Consider the following 17,376-nt stretch of genomic DNA (forward strand, 5'->3'; position numbering starts at 1 on the left):
ATGACCTTTGGTTTCATTCAGTGTTAGCTCTCACCCTGGCTATTTTCTAAATGAGACAGTCCCGGTGCTCTACCTATGCATTACACAGCATCTGAAATTATGAAAAGCAACTGTTGGGGGGAAACCACCAGCAGGGGAGGTGGGAGGTGAAAGTACTTTCTAAGGAAGAAGACTCACCCTCAGGAAACTGCAGCACTTTTCCCTGGGTGAGTCGCAGTATTGTCCTATGAACGTAGGCAGAATTTTTTTTCTGGAGTCAGTTTGCAAATTCATGGGTTTTCCTTTAATCAACCCATCTCTGCTTCAAACAATTCCAGAATGAAGCATTCAGTAAAACCACAGCATGATGACCTCAACTTTATCACAAAAACTTACTTAGAAATAACCATTCACTGTTTCCAAACTGATCGCTACTTCCTGATTGTTAGTTTGAATGAATCTGCCTAACTTCTTCCCCCCCCCTCCACCTCTTTCTTACAACACAGACTGTATATAAACCAGTGAAATCCCCCAGTATGAACATGAATTTCTGAAAACTCCTTCTGTCAACATCAATCTCTGTTAAGTTGCTCCTGGGATACAGCTCAAAATGAAGTTCATTCCAGCAGGTAAAACCATCTTTGTCAAACCTATTTGATTTTTTTTAAACGTTGCTGATTTTGAAGCAATCAGTCACACCGTTTGTCTGAGACTCTGCTGTTTGGCGCAGAGAGAAACCCTTAAGAAACTTTTTCCCTAGTCTTAGCATCTCTGGGAATTGGCAGTAAAAAGCAAACATGGCTCGCTGGCATATTTCCACCAACATCTGGCAATTTATACCTCTAAATTCTTCCAAAGCGTTGTTGAATTCTTTTGGGTCTCTCGCTGCTGAGAAACACTGGTAACTCTTGTTTAATTAGATTTTTGAAAAATCAGAGAAATAAGGAAGTTGCCAAGTGCAAAATGTTTTTGCATTGAACAGATTAGAGTAGAGCTTATCTAAAGGATAGGCACTGAAGCCAGAATGTTGTTCTCGTGGCCTGAGTACAAGTCATGTCTATGTGAAGTGTTGTAGGATAGATTGCGCTATGCAAACCAGTGCAATAGGGAGAAAAGAGTTTTAAGGGTTTTAAACAGAGCAGGCAGCATGGCCCACTGGCTGGTGCACTTGGCTGTGACTCAGGAGAGCTGGCTTCTAGTCCCAGCACTGCCACCTGGCCTCATGAGTGCCCTTGGACAAATCACTGTGCCTAAGTTTTCCTCTCTGTGAAATGGGGATAATGGCAGTGAGTGCCACCTTAAAGCACGTCAAGATCTAATAAGAATGAAGCTACAGGAGAGCAAGGTATTACTGAGGTCCTGGGCTAGAGAAACTGAATGAGATTGCGAGTTAATATTAATTCAGTGGTGAATGTCACAAGCCACCTCAGCACTGCTGGGCTCTCTGACAGTCCCAGAGCTGAAATATGCATGGGAGGAAATTGCATAGTACTTGTCCACACCAGACCATGTTCCTCCCCACTGAGAGTTTAATTACATCAGGGAGGACATTGGCTGTGTCCTTTGCTCTCCATCCTCCTTTGCTTTCCCTGAAAATGCCCTTGTCCCAAACATGATCACTGCTATGTGAGTGATTGCAACACAGAAGGGAAGTCCTGTCAGTTGCAATGTACAAATTAGGGCACAGATGCTGCTACAGCAAGTGTAAATAAAGTAATTATTGTATGACTTGTGACCTGCAGCGATTCTGAGGTTCTGACAAGTGTGGACAACTTCAGAGTTTGTCAGATCCCAAGAACTATGTGGTTTTTCAGCAGCTGCATTGCGACATTGCTTGTTGAACTGGCTGTCTCTAGGCCCAATCGGCAAAGAGGTTGAGTATCTTCTACTTTGCACAGGATCAGGCCCTTAAGACACTATGCTCCATAGAACCTGAATAGTGTAATTTTTCTCCCTCGCTGTGCAGTTTATAGCATGGGACGGCGGGGGTCAGGACCCCAGGTTCTAGCTATCCAGCTCTGCCACTGCCTTGCTGGGTGACCTTGGTTGTGTCACTCTGTGACTCAGTTTCCCCATCTGTAAAGTGGGGATGATAAGGTTTACCTGTCTTTGTAAAGGGCTTTGGGATCCTTGGATGAAAAGCACCATGTAAGTGCCAAGGATTATTATTCATAATAATAATTCATAACAGCACCATTACCACGTGATACTATTCCCAAACGGCAGCATATTAATCTCTGGGCTGCATGGGCCGATAGAGAACAAGCAGGAATGTCCAGGGGTTGAAACAGAGAGGGAAAGGATACACAGCTCATCTTTCATAACATCCTGACCTAACTCTGCTGTGTTCCGCTGTGACACACTAGGTGGCGCTGTGGCCGGCTTGTGGCTGTGTGCGGAGCTGGTGGGTACCCCAGGCAGTGAGGGGCCGGGTGTGTGCGGTGTGTGGGGGGAGGTAGTTGGAGTCTCAGCCCAAAGACAATGCCTCAGCCTGGTAATATCATCAGATGCAAGATTAGGCTCCTGCTATTATTAGCTATTCATTTTACAGTAGGGCTTACAATAATGACATCTTACACCCAAGACCAGGGCCCCTTTGTACTAATCTCTGCCCCAAAGAGCTCACAGTCTAAACAGACAAGAGGGCAGACGAAACTGAGGCACAGAGAGTGACACTGACTTGCCCTAGATCACCCAGAGGCAAAGGTAGGTTTAGAAACCAGGGGTGAGATCCTGGGAACATCAATGACAAAACCCCTGTTGATGTCCCTAGGGCCAGGCTGTCACCCCAGGTTTCCAATCCGGCTAGGCCACACTGACTCCTGTGAGTGCAACTGGGAACCTGTGATTTTGACACATGACTGCAGGCACTGATGCTTCCTGCATCCGCTCCCATTAACCCATGATGGGGCTGCCTCTCATGCAAGATGGCTAAGCTGCGAGGGAGAGGTGGAATCTTTGCCTATGGGGCCATACCAGGGAGGGGAACCCAAATCAGTGCCCAGTGAGAGACAGGCCAGCAGGCAGTGATGCAGCACACAGCTGATTGCCGATCACCAGCAGGCCACCTCCCGGGTGGGGAGGATCAGGAACTCAAGGGAAGACAAGAGCTCACCTTGGTGTGGAGAGGGGCTAGAAAAAAGATTCTGCTTGAAGAATAATAGCACTGTGTCTTTAAATGTGTAGCAGGCAGCCAGGTTGGGGCAGGCCCAGGAAAGGTCCTAGGCAGAAACCCTACAGTGAATCAGAGAGAGAGAAGCTTAAGGGATAATGCCAACCTCCTACGTCTAATAAAGCTGCTTGTGGAGTGTGAGAAGAGAACAGCTGGTTCTGGGATTCTTTACTGTTGTCGTATGACAGGGGCTGGGGGAATCAATGCTCCACTTGGACTCAGCCTGGTTGGCCAGCCCCATCCATAACCCAGGTCTATCCGTTCTGCTGCGTGTCAGCAGCTTCTCCTACTAGGGATTCAAACCAGCATTTTTTCAAGAATGCTCACGGGTCTGGGGGGCAGGTCCTAGCGCTTATCATCAGTAGACGGCAAAGCAGCTTGTATTATTATCCCCACTTCACAGAAGGGGAAACTGAGAAACTTGTTCATGGCCACCCAGCAGGTAAGGGGTAAAGCTGGGAATAGAACTCAAATATCTTAAGTCCTAAGCTACAGTGCTAGCCACTAGACCACCCTTCCTTTTAGATGACCCCTTGGAAATACCTCAGTTGGCCACTATCAAAACTCTGATCAATTTCGACAACACAAGCCTGGAAAATGGGCACAAAACCCACACCCAACCCTGCCCCTTGCTTTGCATGCTTGACTAAATCTGACAGGTAGTCATGGGCAGTTGCGAAACCTGGGGGAACACAAAAAGCTCCCAGAGGAAAGAAAAATGCAGTGGAATTCCTGCTCCATTGCAGGGCAGGGCTGAGCCGGGGGCAGTACTCAGGCAGTGCTGGAGGATGCAGACAGCAGAGCATCGGGGGTTGGGGAGATGGGAAATAGGAATTTTCTTCTTAGCTACACTGGTAGAAGTGAGAAGAGAATATGGCCCCTAGGACAACCTCCAGCCCCTATCTACAGGAGCTACACCAGATACGTGGGCATGGGGGAGCAAAGGGAAGCTGGGTGCCAGCCGGATGGTTCATGGCAGGTGGGACGTTTCCTCTGCTTTATCAAAGAGCAGACCATGTGCCTCAGTGGCACGTAGTTCTGGCTGCAGTCCTGGTGCTAGCTGGCCTGGGAGGTGGAAATGTTCTTGGTCCCAGAGATCAGCTGCTCCAGCCCAGGCAATAGCTGGTTCCCTTCCTAGTGATCTGATACCCTAGAGAGATCCTGGCTGGAGGCAATGGGGGAGAGCTTCTTTTGATCCTCCTTTCCCTCCAGCATCGGCAAGATCAGGAACGCCTCGTGACTGAGGTGGTCCAATCCCCGTGACACTGGACACTTTCCCGGAGGAGATCTCAGAGCTCTCATCTGGCTGGGTGGGCACTGGACTCTGAAGTGAATGGCTCTGATGGCTGGTTCCCCGTGGCATCATCTCACCACTCCCACTTTCTTCTCTGCACAGGTGTTGTCCCCTTGCTGTTGATGATCCACTGCAAATTGGTGGTTGGCAAGGCACTGCCGGTGAACACCCCCAGCCCCATGTGCGAGAACATGAACTTGTGCAAACCCAATGTGGTCGAGCAGACCCGGAAACTAGTGGTGCTGCTCAATGCGACAGCTCCGGATCTCTTCAGCATCTACGTAAGTTCCCATTGGAGCCTCAGCTCCGCCTAGATTAAAATTGTGTGAGCTACTCAGGCAGGAGACAGGCCCGTCCTATTCGCCCCGCCGAGCTGCTCATCCCCAAGGACATTGCTTGGGGCAAGTGGAATGTGCTTTTTGCTAGAAACTCGAAGGAAGAGTTTACATAAAACTGGCAGGTGTTTGCTTGCCCTGTGCAGGACCTCGGGGACGAGCCATGGATATCAGCTGGGAATGCGGGTGCTCAGCACCTCTGAAAATCAGACCCTGCCCCGGATTTTCCCATCACAAATCTAGGGCGGGTGATGGAGCGCTGGCCTGCAGGGAGGGGTGCGGATTAGTGGGCTAGATTTTCAGGAGTGGAGTGCTGAGTTTAGATGCCAGCCTCAGCTGGGGAAAGCCATTGGTGGGTCACCTTCCAGCCCTTGGGGGGTTATGTTTCTATCACTCCTCCCCACTGCACGGTTCAGCACAGCTAATGGCTCCTGCTGTCCCTGTCCCAGCGGTGGATGGAGCAGGAGGGACTGCAAAGCAGGACCAAATTGCACTGGCAGGTGAGTTATTGGTGCAGTCGGGGGATGGCAGAGAAGAAGGACGGCCCAGTGGATTAGGCATGAGCCCAGACTTAGGAGACCTGCACTCTAATGCCTGTTCCCCGCAGCTGGCCTGTGTGATCTTGGTTGGGCAAAGGGCTCCAGGCCTTGGTTTTCCACACGCATGACAGACAGGGTATTAGCCCTGTAAATCCTTTGCAGACTGCCAGATGCTCGGGTGCTATGACCGGGGGGGCTAGAGAAGTACCTCACGAGAGGTGCCTCAGCTCTTACAGCATTGCCAACGACAAGGGTTCAACAGTCCTGCGTCAGGCTCTTGTTTACTGAGGTTTAGGAGCCTTTCGGGCACAATTGGGCCAAGTTTTCAAGCTTTTCTGCACAGCTAGGAGGGCTAGAAACCTTCTTGTTTAACGACAGCTGAGATTCTCGCAGGGCTCCAGGGACAGGGCTTTAAAACCCACCTAGCAGCGTGAGACGTGTGATAAAACAGTGAGTGGGGGAGGGCTGAAGGTGGGGCAGCGAGTGTGGGGGTGTGTGTGGCTGAGATTCCCTCGTCATTATTTCCCCTCCTGTCTCCCCCAGCTGGACTGCCAGGGCGACCCGTTCAGCAGCCACCTGGATGAACTCTGCAACGCCACCACCACCGACTTCCCTGCTTTCCAAGTGAACCGAACCAGCCACAAGAAGGAGATCATGGTGGCCTTGTACAAGGTCTTTGCCTTCCTGAACGCCTCGCTGGGCAACATCACCAGGGACCAGGAGGAGCTTAACCCCACAGCCAAGGAGCTGCTGGAGCGGCTCCACAACACCACCAAGACCACGCGGGGCCTGATCTCCAATCTGACCTGCCTGCTGTGCAACAAGTACAACGTCTCCCAGGTGGACGTCACCTACGGCAAGAGCAGTAAGGGCATGAACGTCTTCAAGAAGAAGCAGCAGGGCTGCCAGGTGCTGAGGAGGTACGTGCAGGTTGTCTCCCAGGCGGTACACGTCCTCCTACCTCACCTCTCGCAGGCATGAGCTGCCTGCCAGATGGACCCTGCTGCTGCCCCCTCGCCTGCTGGGCCTAGCTGCAGCGGGGTCAGTGCAGCGTGGCCGAGGTAAGCAGGGACCGGCAGGGAGTGAATCGGGGCGGAGAGGGCACACGACAACCAGCTACAGACTCCAAAGGGCGAGGAGGCATGATTGTCCTTTGGGCAGCCCTCTTGGTTTGGAAAGCCCCTGACCTTTAAGACACTTTCAGCTTTCAGGGAATTCATCCATCCAGTGGGGCTGCGGTGGCTCCCTGGCATGGGACTGGATCCCCCTTGACATCCGCCTCCATCCAGCCCTCTGCACCTCCGGACGCTTCCTTCACGGGTGGTTTATTATTAATGAGCCTTGTTTGCTTCCTATTTATTATCTCCCCCCAATCCCTTTTGTGCTATTGCTCCCCCCGCGCCTTTATTTATTTGAATGTTAATGAGGGTTGAGTTCTATCATGTTTGTCTGGTATTTTAATTGTGTCTTTATGATGCTGTTCAGTGCCCAAGTGCCTTAGGGATAGGGTGCGTTATGAATTACCTGAATTATTAGTCTGTGGGAGGCCGAATGGGCTGGAATTGAGACAAAGGACGGTTGGGCAAAAGACCAGAGAATGATGGCCCGGCAGCGAGAGGCGCCGGGCTGCAGAGCAGTCTGGCAATGGCCCTCATGGACGCACCATTTCTTGGGTTGCCAAAAAGCAGGATGGGGAAAGCAAGAGGGAAGGACATTGCCCTGGCCCCAGTGAGATGGACTGGGTAGCTCTTGTCCATCTTTGGGCCACCCTTTCCTCTGACTTCAAAGGGAAGTGAGCAGAGAGTTTGGTCCTTTGATTCTAGGAGGTTCTGCACTGCAGCTGGGAGTTGGGTTTCACTGCTTCCTCTTTGTCCCTCTCTAGCCCCCTCCCCCACTCGGGGCCTTTTTAAATCTTGATTAGAAACAAAGCTTTGGAACTGCTGGAGCCCCAGGCCTGTCGCAGGAGCCCAGGTGCTCTGTGAGACACACCTCCCGTACGGGTATAAAATCGCCAGTGGCAAGGATTTAAGAACAGGGTCTGCTCAGCTGAGTCCAGGTTCTGCAGTAATGGGCACCCTACAAGTTCTCCATTTCAGCCTAGAACCTGACTCTTTGGAGAGTGTCCCATGGGTTGGGCAAACTGTGGCATGCCCTTCTGTGAACCTGAGCGGAGGTCACATAGCTGCTGCAAAGTCCACACATTCAAGGCTGATGTTAGGGGGTAGCAAGCAGGGCAATGGCCCAGGGCCCTACACCACAGGGGGCCCCACATGGGGCAGCTCAGGCTTCAGCTTCTGAAATGTTGCAGAAATCCAATGTCTGAGCAGGTAAGGAAGTGGGGTGGGAACCCACTCCTGAGTTTCTGCCCTGGGCCCCAGTGAGTCTAACCCCATCCCTGCACACATTGTCTTTGTGAACGCCAGCATGAGACTCAGCCTTGCTCAGAGTTAACAAAGGAGAATGTCTCAGAGAGCAGGTCCAAAGCCCATTGAAATCCATAGGAATCGTTAATGGCTTCAGCTCATGCCAGGAGGCTGAGATTTTCCAGGTTGCCTAAGGACTATGGACACCCAATGGATGGTTTTGATAATCCCCTCCTGGCCTCTCCAGTCACACAGGCTTCCCCTTGTGTCCACACGGAAAGGGAACACCCCTCAGATCTCTCTGCCCTGGCTCCCCCTTGTGCACTATACACCACATGGCAAATACAGTCTTGCAGGCTCCTGGATTCCTTCCTGGCTTATTTTCAAAGCGGCAACCTTTCTATCATAGGGCTGAACCATTCGGGGGCAGGCCTTGGGGTGCTTTTAAATCCAGTGAGTGAGTTTTCTCACAACATTTCACTTAAAACAGAAACCAAAACTCCCTATCAAACTCAGTACCAACTTCCACCATGGCAGATGCTTGGTTTTTGAGATGCTTTTCCTCTTTGTGGAGGAAGAGGGTCTGTTTCTAAAGGAAGATATCAAGAGATGGGTTACTGGAAAACCAGAACCATTTAGCTCATTCTCCCCATCACACTCCTCCAAAAAAAGTGTCTGGGATCAGATAAAATGAGACCTGGATTTGAACTACCAGGATCTTGACAAAACCTACAGCAGCCCTAGTTTTGCCTGTCTCTGTAAGATACTCAGAGCATCTGGAAGGAGCTAAAGGACACAGCTGATCTGTGTGATCTTCAGCTCAAGATTGGGTGTCCTTTTAAAAGATCTCCTCTAGTTCAACCTCAAGGAATTGGAGTCAATGCTGGATGAATCAGATGGCTTGTGTTAGGCAGGAGGTCAGATTAGATGATCATAACAGTCTCTTCTAGCCTTAAAATTTAATATAGTGAATTTCTTATTTATGGCCCATAACAATTAGAAGTGGGGAGTTGGACAGAACCATTGCACTACCTGAGCAATCTTGTAAACTCCCATCTATTTGTATTTCCTTGTTGTTACTTGCACACAGTATTAAGGCACTTGTCAGGTGAGTGAAAGGTGTGGTTACTTTGAAACAGACAGACTCTCTCTTCTGCACTGACATCTTCCACGCAGCTGGCTCTGCAAACTTGATTATTTACTGTGCATGGCTTGGGCTGTCAAACCAGAATGATGAGAAAGGCACTCCAATCGAAAGGCAGTTGCAAGGGGTGGAGGTGGGGGAGGGTGGGTGTTGAGGTGCTGGTTGGCCAGCTACCATTTTGGATCATTCTCCCCAAACCCAAGCAGCTGGGGGAGGGAACCCATAGTTTAAAAGGCCAAATATCACGGTTTTTGTTAAATCTTCACTTACATTTTCAGTGACTTCACCCCTGTAGTGAGGAAAAGGGCTTTTCTCATCATGAAGGGGCTTAGGCCACTGTGAATGTAATTAATAGTCCTTATAAAGGGCTCTGTGTCATGTCTAGATGAGCTATTGGAAGTCTCAAGGGGAAGACAATAACACTGGTTCTCTCGAGGCAGCCGGGCTCTGGTGTCCTTATCACAAGTCAGTGGCCCCCCCGTAGAGTTAGGAGCTGACCAGCGCGGGTAAATCTGGCAGCCTTGGTTCCCCTTTTACTCTACTGTAAATCAGCAGTGACACCAGTTCAAGCAGGGCAAGCAGGAGGGAACCAGGTCTATTAGCTAACGGACCCTCATGGTCTCCCAGCAGCAGACAAGGTTTGTATTCTCATTCACCTCGTTTTACAGATGGTGAAACTGAGGCAGCACAATTTCAGCCTCTGCTTTTGGGAGTCCGACTTGAGACACCGAGAACCTGGTTTTCAGAGGTACTGGAACACGAGTACAACTGCAGGTGAAGTCAGGGGATTTCCAGCACCTCTGAAAATCAGGGCTGGGTGCCTCCGGCTAGGCACAAATATCTTTCATTCTAACCCCCTCCATCAAAGTGCACTTTAAAGGCTGTATCACAAATATTCTTATACTGACAGATGAATTCTGTATCCAGACCACAGAATTAGCTGTCTAGTAGATTCAGCCCAGAGCTGGGAGTAAAGAGAGCCCAAGTTCTAATCCCAACTGGACTGATCTGCATGACCTAGTTGCTGTAGCTCTGTGGACTCTGTTTCCACTGTTCCTTACATTCGTGCAAATCACAGTTTGCACCTCTGCAGTGGGCTCAGACTCCATATGGCTTTGCTGTGCAAGAGGCCATACCTCACAGGGACGTTGTGAGGCTATTTAATATTTGGTGACATGAGTGCTAATGATGATGACATGCAAAACTATTGATGTGCTCCATGGTGACAGGGTAGTCTGGGTGTGTCACGGCGTCTGTGTGTCTGTAAAGCCTTATGGGAAGGTATGCTCCATGCCACATATTTGACAGGACTTTTAATAAATAATAATAATAATAATATAATAATAATATATTGTATGATATTTAAATATTTATTTTTATACTTTTTAGAATGTCTTTTTTACAATAAATATTCTGAAACAGTCTCTTTTTTCCCTGTGGTTTTCTTAGCACTCCCCTGTTGTGTTACATTTGTTACCTCTGGTCTTTCCCCAAACTGCAGTAATTGTAGAGCTGCGAATGCATCTTGTGCAATGTTGCATCTCAGCAATGCTGGATCAGTTTCTCTGGAAGCCATTTCATTATGATCTCGAGCCGAAGGCCACCGAAGTCCATGGGCATCTTTCTAGCCTTTGGAGCAGGTCCTCGGAGTCAGATTTTCAAGTGTTCAGCACCCACAACTGGGGCAGAATTTAAAAAGTGCTCAACATGGGGGAATATTCCCCATGGCCTGGCCCCTGAATAGGGGCTGTAAAAGTTTCACATCCTCCCCCAGATGGGCACATGCTGGGGGCAGGGCAGAGGCTGGAGGGGGCATGCACTAGGTCATTCTTGGCAGCACCAGTGACCTTAGGCAGCCTGGGGGAGGCTTAGAACTGCTCCAGTTGCCTACATTTAGTTGGGGATCGGTCCTGCTTTGGGCAGGGGGTTGGACTAGATGACCTCCTGAGGTCCCTTCCAACTCTGTTATTCTGTGATTCTATGAAATTACACCAGGAGCTCTTGCAGACCCTGAAGCAGCTGGAAACCCAAGGGTCCAAGTGGCATAAAGCCACCTTTATCCTCCCTGTGTATCCAAGGGTTGGCAGGATCAGGCCCTTATCAGCTCTTCAGGAATGGGACCATGGGGCTGAAATCACTGGGGGCAGAGCTGAGCTTGGCACAGGAGCGGGCTGTTAGACAGCTGGCCACATGCCACCTCTGCACCACTATGTTGGGAGCCATGTCGTCCCTCAGTGAGATTAGAACATCCAGAGCTGCTGCCCTAACCTATGTCCAGTTGCTCACAGTCCAACAGACCTTTGCAACAGCTGGAAATAGCCAGAGAGTAGCTCTGGCCACACCCCCTTTCCTCTAGGACCACCCCTGTGCCAGAAGCCGCAGCAGTGGGTTGCAGAGTTGCTGGCCCCTCTATGCCTGCCAGGACTCCCGCAGGCTGGGCAAGGCCCCAGAGGGCACCGAACGCATTGTGGCAGCTTTGCGGCTTCTTTACGCCGTCAGAGGCGGTGTAAGCACTCCGGGACACCGATGAGCTTCGGTGCAGGAAGCAGCTGGCGTACTGCTGGCATTCCACAAATAATGCTGATGCCAAGGGGTGGCTGCACAGCCGGGGAGGCCACAGGTGTTACAAAGCCCACAGGCCAGTGAGGAGAAACAAACCAAATCAGATTTAACAAAAATAAAAAATAACCACCTCAAAGGCTCCAGTCCCACCTTGGAGAGGTTCATAAAAGTCTAACTACACCCAGACCGCCTAACTTTCAGACAGAACAACGATCTTGTGCTGGCCAATAAAATGGGATTGTATCAGTTAACAAGAGGGTGATTATGAGCACAGTTGAGCAGGGTGATGAAACCCTCCTCCAGAGCCCCTGGGGCTCCAGCCAAGCCTCCCAGGCATGAGACAAAGCGGATGAGCTAACATCCTGTTTGATCATCCCTCATGTCTCGGAGGAGCACAAAATCTCTCTCTCTTAATAACATGCCCCTTCAGGTTGTTCAGCCCAGGCTTTACAATCATAATTGCTCAGGCACACATCTGTAAAGGCTGCCATCCAACCCAGAGCCATGCGAAGTCATTTATTCTTTGGCAGCCTCTGCAACTTCATCAATGCCCCGTGGCTCTCTTGCTGTTCTCAGAGAGCTGGCTGCTCTGTGTTACTACCAGCCTCCGTGGGTGGCAAGGAGCAACTCCCCACTGTGCCATAGCACGAGGATTTGGGGATGCAGGGGATTTTGGCATTTATGAATTTGCTTTGAAACCAATTTGAAACCAAAGCAAATTTACCAACGTTTTCCAGTAAGCCGGAGATCCCCAAAAATGTTTCAGAAACACCAAAATATGGGTTCTTGAAACAAAATATGATAGGACATTCTAGTTAGCAGCCATGAAACTGACAAGAATGTCAATTTCACTTAGCAGCTCTGCTGCAGCTGGGCCTTTCTGGGCTGGCAGGCTCCCCACTGGGGCTCCCAGGGAGGCTACCATGGAGTGCGGAGCCTGCCAGCCCCCTGAGTTCTGGCTCCAGTTGAGGGTCCAGGGGCTGGCAGGTGTGGATCCTAAAACACTGGTGGGTTTCCATAAAGCTGCCTGTATTTGGCAAACTTTTTATCAAATATGTAATAGATCCAGCAAAATATTTTGCTAAAACAGAATTTTCCCAATGACACCATATTTCATCAGAAAATTTCCAACCTGTTCTAGTTATAGACCTTTTACCACAAATAACCACTGGAGATTCTCTTTTCTGGTGGTTGGGACCTATGCTTTGGGAGCTGGGGAGATCCGAGTCTACTTCTTCAGTCCCTATGAAGCCTAGTGATGCTTGTAAATTCCTAGATAGCCATGGATTAGTTACTATATGAAGGAGGAGAGGAAGGATGGACTCATGGTGAGTGCTCTGTCTTGAGCCCAGGTCTCTCAAGTCCCTGCTCTGCTGCAGACTTCTGTGCAGTCTCAGGGAAATCATCTACCCTATCCGTGCCTCAGTTTCCCAGCTGTAAAATGCACATAATAACCATGCCATCGTGGGGGAAATGGGTTGTAAAGATAGACACACAAAAGATTATGGGTGCTCAGAGGGGACAAAAAGATAAAAAGAAAGAGGGGGCTACCAAACAGAAACTTACTTTGTATTTGGTTTTACGTTTACAAAGAGATGCCCCAGCCCAGGCTCTAGACCTAAGCAGCAGTCAGCAGACTGCTCACCACACTTAGCTTCCAAAGGAGAAGTGGTTCAGTTTTCCTGTCTTCCAGCACAAATTTCTGATTCAATCTTAATGCACAGCAGTGGCCTAGGCAGCCACTGGATCCCTATAAAGAACAGGAGGACTTGTGGCACCTTAGAGACTAACCAATTTATTTGAGCATAAGCTTTGAAGTGAGCTACAGCTCACTTCATCGGATGCATTCAGTGGAAAATACAGGGGGAGATTTATATACACAGAGAACATGAAACAATGGGTGTTACCATACACACTGTAAGGACAGTGATCACTTTAAAGATGAGCTACTACCAGCAGGAGAGTGGGGGGGGAAGGTTTGTACTGATAATCACTAAAAAGGTTTCCCTCCTCCCTCCCCTCCTCTCCTGCTATCCTGCTGGTAGTAGCTCATCTTTAGTGATCACTCTTCTTACAGTAAAAAGAAAAGGAGTACTTGTGGCACCTTAGAGAATAACCAATTTATTTGAGCATAAGCTTTCGTGAGCTACAGCTCACTTCATCAGATGCATAAAGTGGAAACTGCAGTGAGGATGTTTTATACACACAGACCATGAAAAAATGCGTGTTTATCACTTCAAAAGGTTTTCTCTCCCCCCACCCCACTCTCCTGCTGGTAATAGCTTATCTAAAGTGATCACTCTCCTTACAGTGTGTATGATAATCAAGGTGGGCCATTTCCAGCCCAAATCCAGGGTTTAACAATTCTTACAACTACAATACCCACCTGCTGAAGTGAAGGAACAGATTGACAGAGCCAGAAGAGTACCCAGAAGTCACCTACTACAGGACAGGCCTAACAAAGAAAATAACAGAACGCTGCTAGCCATCACCTTCAGCCGACAACTAAAACCCCTCCAGCGCATCATCAAGGATCTACAACCTATCCTGAAGGACGACCCATCACTCTCACAGATCTTGGGAGACAGGTCAGTCCTTGCCTACAGACAGCCCCCCAGCCTGAAGCAAATATTCACCAGCAACCACATACCAGTAGTGCTGGGCAGAGATGGACTCCACCTAATGAAGAGAGGGAAGAGCATCTTCGCAAGCATGCTGGCTAACCTAGTGAGGAGGGCTTTAAACTAGGTTCACCGGGGGAAGGAGACCAAAGCCCTGAGATAAGTGGGGAAGTGGGATACCGGGGGGAGGCACGAGCAGGAGCGCGTGAGAGGGGAGGGCTCCTGCCTCATACTGAGAAAGAGGGGTGATCAGCAAGTTACCTCAAGTGCCTATATACAAATGCACAAAGCCTGGGAAACAAGCAGGGAGAACTGGAAGTCCTGGCACAGTCAACGAATTATGATGTGATTGGAATAAAAGAGACTTGCTGGGATAACTCACATGACTGGAGTATTGTCATGGATGGATATAAGCTGTTCAGGAAGGACAGGAAGAGCAGTAAAGGTGGGGGAGTTGCATTGTATGTAAGGGAGCAGTATGACTGCTCAGAGCTCAAGTATGAAACTGCAGAAAAACCTGAGAGTCTCTGGATTAAAGTTTAGAAGTGTGAGCAACAAGGGTGATGTCATGGTGGGAGTCTGCTATAGTGCACCGGACCAGGGGGATGAGGTGGACAAGGCTTTCTTCCGGCAACTCGCAGAAGTTACTAGATTGCAGGCCCTGGTTCTCATGGGAGACTTCAATCACCCTGATATCTGCTGGGAGAGCAATACAGTGGTGCACAGACAATCCAGGAAGTTTTTGGAACGTGTAGGGGACAATTTCCTGGTGCAAGTGCTGGAGGAACCAACTAGGGGCAGAGCTCTTCTTGACCTGCTGCTCACAAACTGTGAAGAATTAGTAGGGGAAGCAAAAGTGGATGGGAACCTGGGAGGCAGTGACCATGAGATGGTTGAGTTCAGGATCCTGACACAGGGAAGAAAGGAGAGCAGCAGAATACGGACCCTGGACTTCAGAAAAGCAGGCTTTGACTCCCTCAGGGAACTGATGGGCCAGATCCCCTGGGAGAATAACATGAGGGGGAAAGGAGTCCAGGAGAGATGGCTGTATTTTAAAGAATCCTTATTGAGGTTACAGGGACAAACCATCCCGATGTGTAGAAAGAATAGTAAATATGGCAGGTGACCAGCTTGGCTTAACAGTGAAATCCTTGCTGATCTTAAATACAAAAAAGAAACTTACAAGAAGTGGAAGATTGGCCAAATGACCAGGGAGAAGTATAAAAATATTGCTCAGGCTCGCAGGAGTGAAATCAGGAAGGCCAAATCACAACTGGAGTTGCAGCTAGCAAGAGACGTTAAGAGTAACAAGAAGGGTTTCTTCAGGTATGTTAACAACAAGAAGAAAGTCAAGGAAAGTGTGGGCCCCTTACTGAATGAGAGAGGCAACCTAGTGACAGAGGATGTGGAAAAAGCTAATGTACTCAATGCTTTTTTTGCCTCTGTCTTCACAAACAAGGCCAGCTCCCAGACTGCTGTACTGGGCAGCACAGCATGGGGAGAAGGTGACTAGCCCTCTGTGGAGAAAGAAGCGGTTCGGGAATATTTAGAAAAGCTGGACATGCACAAGTCCATGGGGCCGGATGCGCTGCATCCGAGAGTGCTAAAGGAGTTGGCAGATGTGATTGCAGAGCCATTGGCCATTATCTTTGAAAATTCATGGTGATCAGGGGAGGTCCCAGATGACTGGAAAAAGGCTAATGTAGTGCCCATCTTTAAAAAAGGGAAGAAGGAGGATCCTGGGAACTACAGGCCAGTCAGCCTCACCTCAGTCCCTGGAAAAATCATGGAGCAGGTCCTCAAGGAATCAATTCTGAAGCACTTAGAGGAGAGGAAAGTGATCAGGAACAGTCAGCATGGATTCACCAAGGACAAGTCATGCCTGACTAATCTAATTGCCTTCTATGACGAGATAACTGGCTATGTGGATGAAAGGAAAGCAGTGGACGTGTTGTTCCTTGACTTTAGCAAAGCTTTTGACACGGTCTCCCACAGTATTCTTGCCAGCAAGTTAAAGAAGTATGGGCTGGATGAATGGACTATAACGTGGATAGAAAGTTGGCTAGATTGTCGGGCTCAACGGGTAGTGATCAATGGCTCCATGTCTAGTTGGCAGCCGGTATCAAGTGGAGTGCCCCAAGGGTCAGTCCCCGGGCCGGTTTTGTTCAATATCTTCATAAATGATCTGGAGGATGGTGTGGATTGCACCCTCAGCAAGTTTGCAGATGACACTAAACTGGGAGGAGAGGTAGATACGCTGGAGGGTAGGGATAGGATACAGAGGGACCTAGACAAATTGGAGGATTGGGCCAAAAGAAATCTGATGAGGTTCAACAAGGACAAGTGCAGAGTCCTGCACTTAGGACAGAAGAATCCCATGCACCGCTACAGACTAGGGACCGAATGGCTCGGCAGCAGTTCTGCAGAAAAGGACCTAGGGGTTACAGTGGACAAGAAGTTGGATATGAGTCAACAGTGTGCCCTTGTTGCCAAGAAGGCCAATGGCATTTTGGGCTGTATAAGTAGGGTCATTGCCAGCAGATCGAGGGATGTGATCGTTCCATTCTATTCGACACTGGTGAGGCCTCATCTGGAGTACTGTGCCCAGTTTTGGGCCCCACACTACAAGAAGGATGTGGAAAAATTGGAAAGCATCCAGCGGAGGGCAACAAAAATGATTAGGGGACTGGAACACATGATTTATGAGGAGAGGCTGAGGGAACTGGGGATGTTTAGTCTTCAGAAGAAAAGAAAGAGGGGGGATTTGATAGCTGCTTTCAACTACCTGAAGGGGGTTCCAAAGAGGATGGCTTCAGACTGTTCTCAGTGGTAGCAGATGACAGAACAAGGAGTAATGGTCTCAAGTTGCAGTGGGGGAGATTTAGGTTGGATATTAGGAAAATCTTTTTCACTAGGAGGGTGGTGAAACACTGGGATGCGTTACCTAGGGAGGTGGTGGAATTCTGATATTCTGATATTCTATGATTCTATGATATGATACCACACAACAGAACCACTAACCCAGGAACCTATCCTTGCAACAAAGCCCGTTGCCAACTGTGCCCACATATCTATTCAGGGGACACCATCATAGGGCCTAATCACATCAGCCACACGATCAGAGGCTCGTTCACCTGCACATCTACCAGTGTGATCTATGCCATCATGTGCCAGCAATGCCCCTCTGCCATGTACATTGGTCAAACTGGACAGTCTCTACGTAAAAGAATAAATGGACTAAATGGAATAAATGGCGGGGGGGAGGGATAGCTCGGTGGTTTGAGCATTGGCCTGCTAAACCCAGGGTTGTGAGTTCAATCCTTGAGGGGGCCACTTAGGGATCTGGGGCAAAAATTGGGGATTGGTC

At 49.3% G+C, this 17,376-nt stretch overlaps 2 protein-coding genes across 2 annotated transcripts in view; one reads left to right on the forward strand and one right to left on the reverse strand.

The window, feature by feature from the left end:
* Positions 1-533: 533 nt before the first annotated feature.
* LOC140898556 (leukemia inhibitory factor) lies at positions 534-10,132 on the forward strand. Its single transcript, XM_073312514.2, has 3 exons — positions 534-608; positions 4,548-4,726; positions 5,863-10,132. The coding sequence occupies exons 1-3, from the start codon at positions 590-592 to the stop codon at positions 6,298-6,300; spliced, it is 636 nt and encodes a 211-aa protein (XP_073168615.1). The 5' UTR covers positions 534-589; the 3' UTR covers positions 6,301-10,132.
* Positions 10,133-10,223: 91 nt separating this feature from the next.
* HORMAD2 (HORMA domain containing 2) overlaps positions 10,224-17,376 on the reverse strand; it is a 107,833-nt gene continuing 100,680 nt past the window's right edge. Inside the window, exon 12 of the transcript XR_012155165.2 lies at positions 10,224-10,505. The gene's annotated coding sequence lies outside the window, so the exon portion shown is untranslated. The remainder of the gene's footprint in view (positions 10,506-17,376) is intronic.

This window comes from Lepidochelys kempii, chromosome 15 (genome assembly GCF_965140285.1).
Source record: "Lepidochelys kempii isolate rLepKem1 chromosome 15, rLepKem1.hap1, whole genome shotgun sequence".
In the NCBI taxonomy this organism is placed as follows: Eukaryota; Metazoa; Chordata; order Testudines; family Cheloniidae; genus Lepidochelys; species Lepidochelys kempii.

Coding starts and splice junctions, on each gene's coding strand:
- LOC140898556 (XM_073312514.2), top strand. Junction 4,727..5,862: donor CGGATCTCTTCAGCATCTAC/GTAAGTTCCCAT, acceptor TGTCTCCCCCAG/CTGGACTGCCAGGGCGACCC.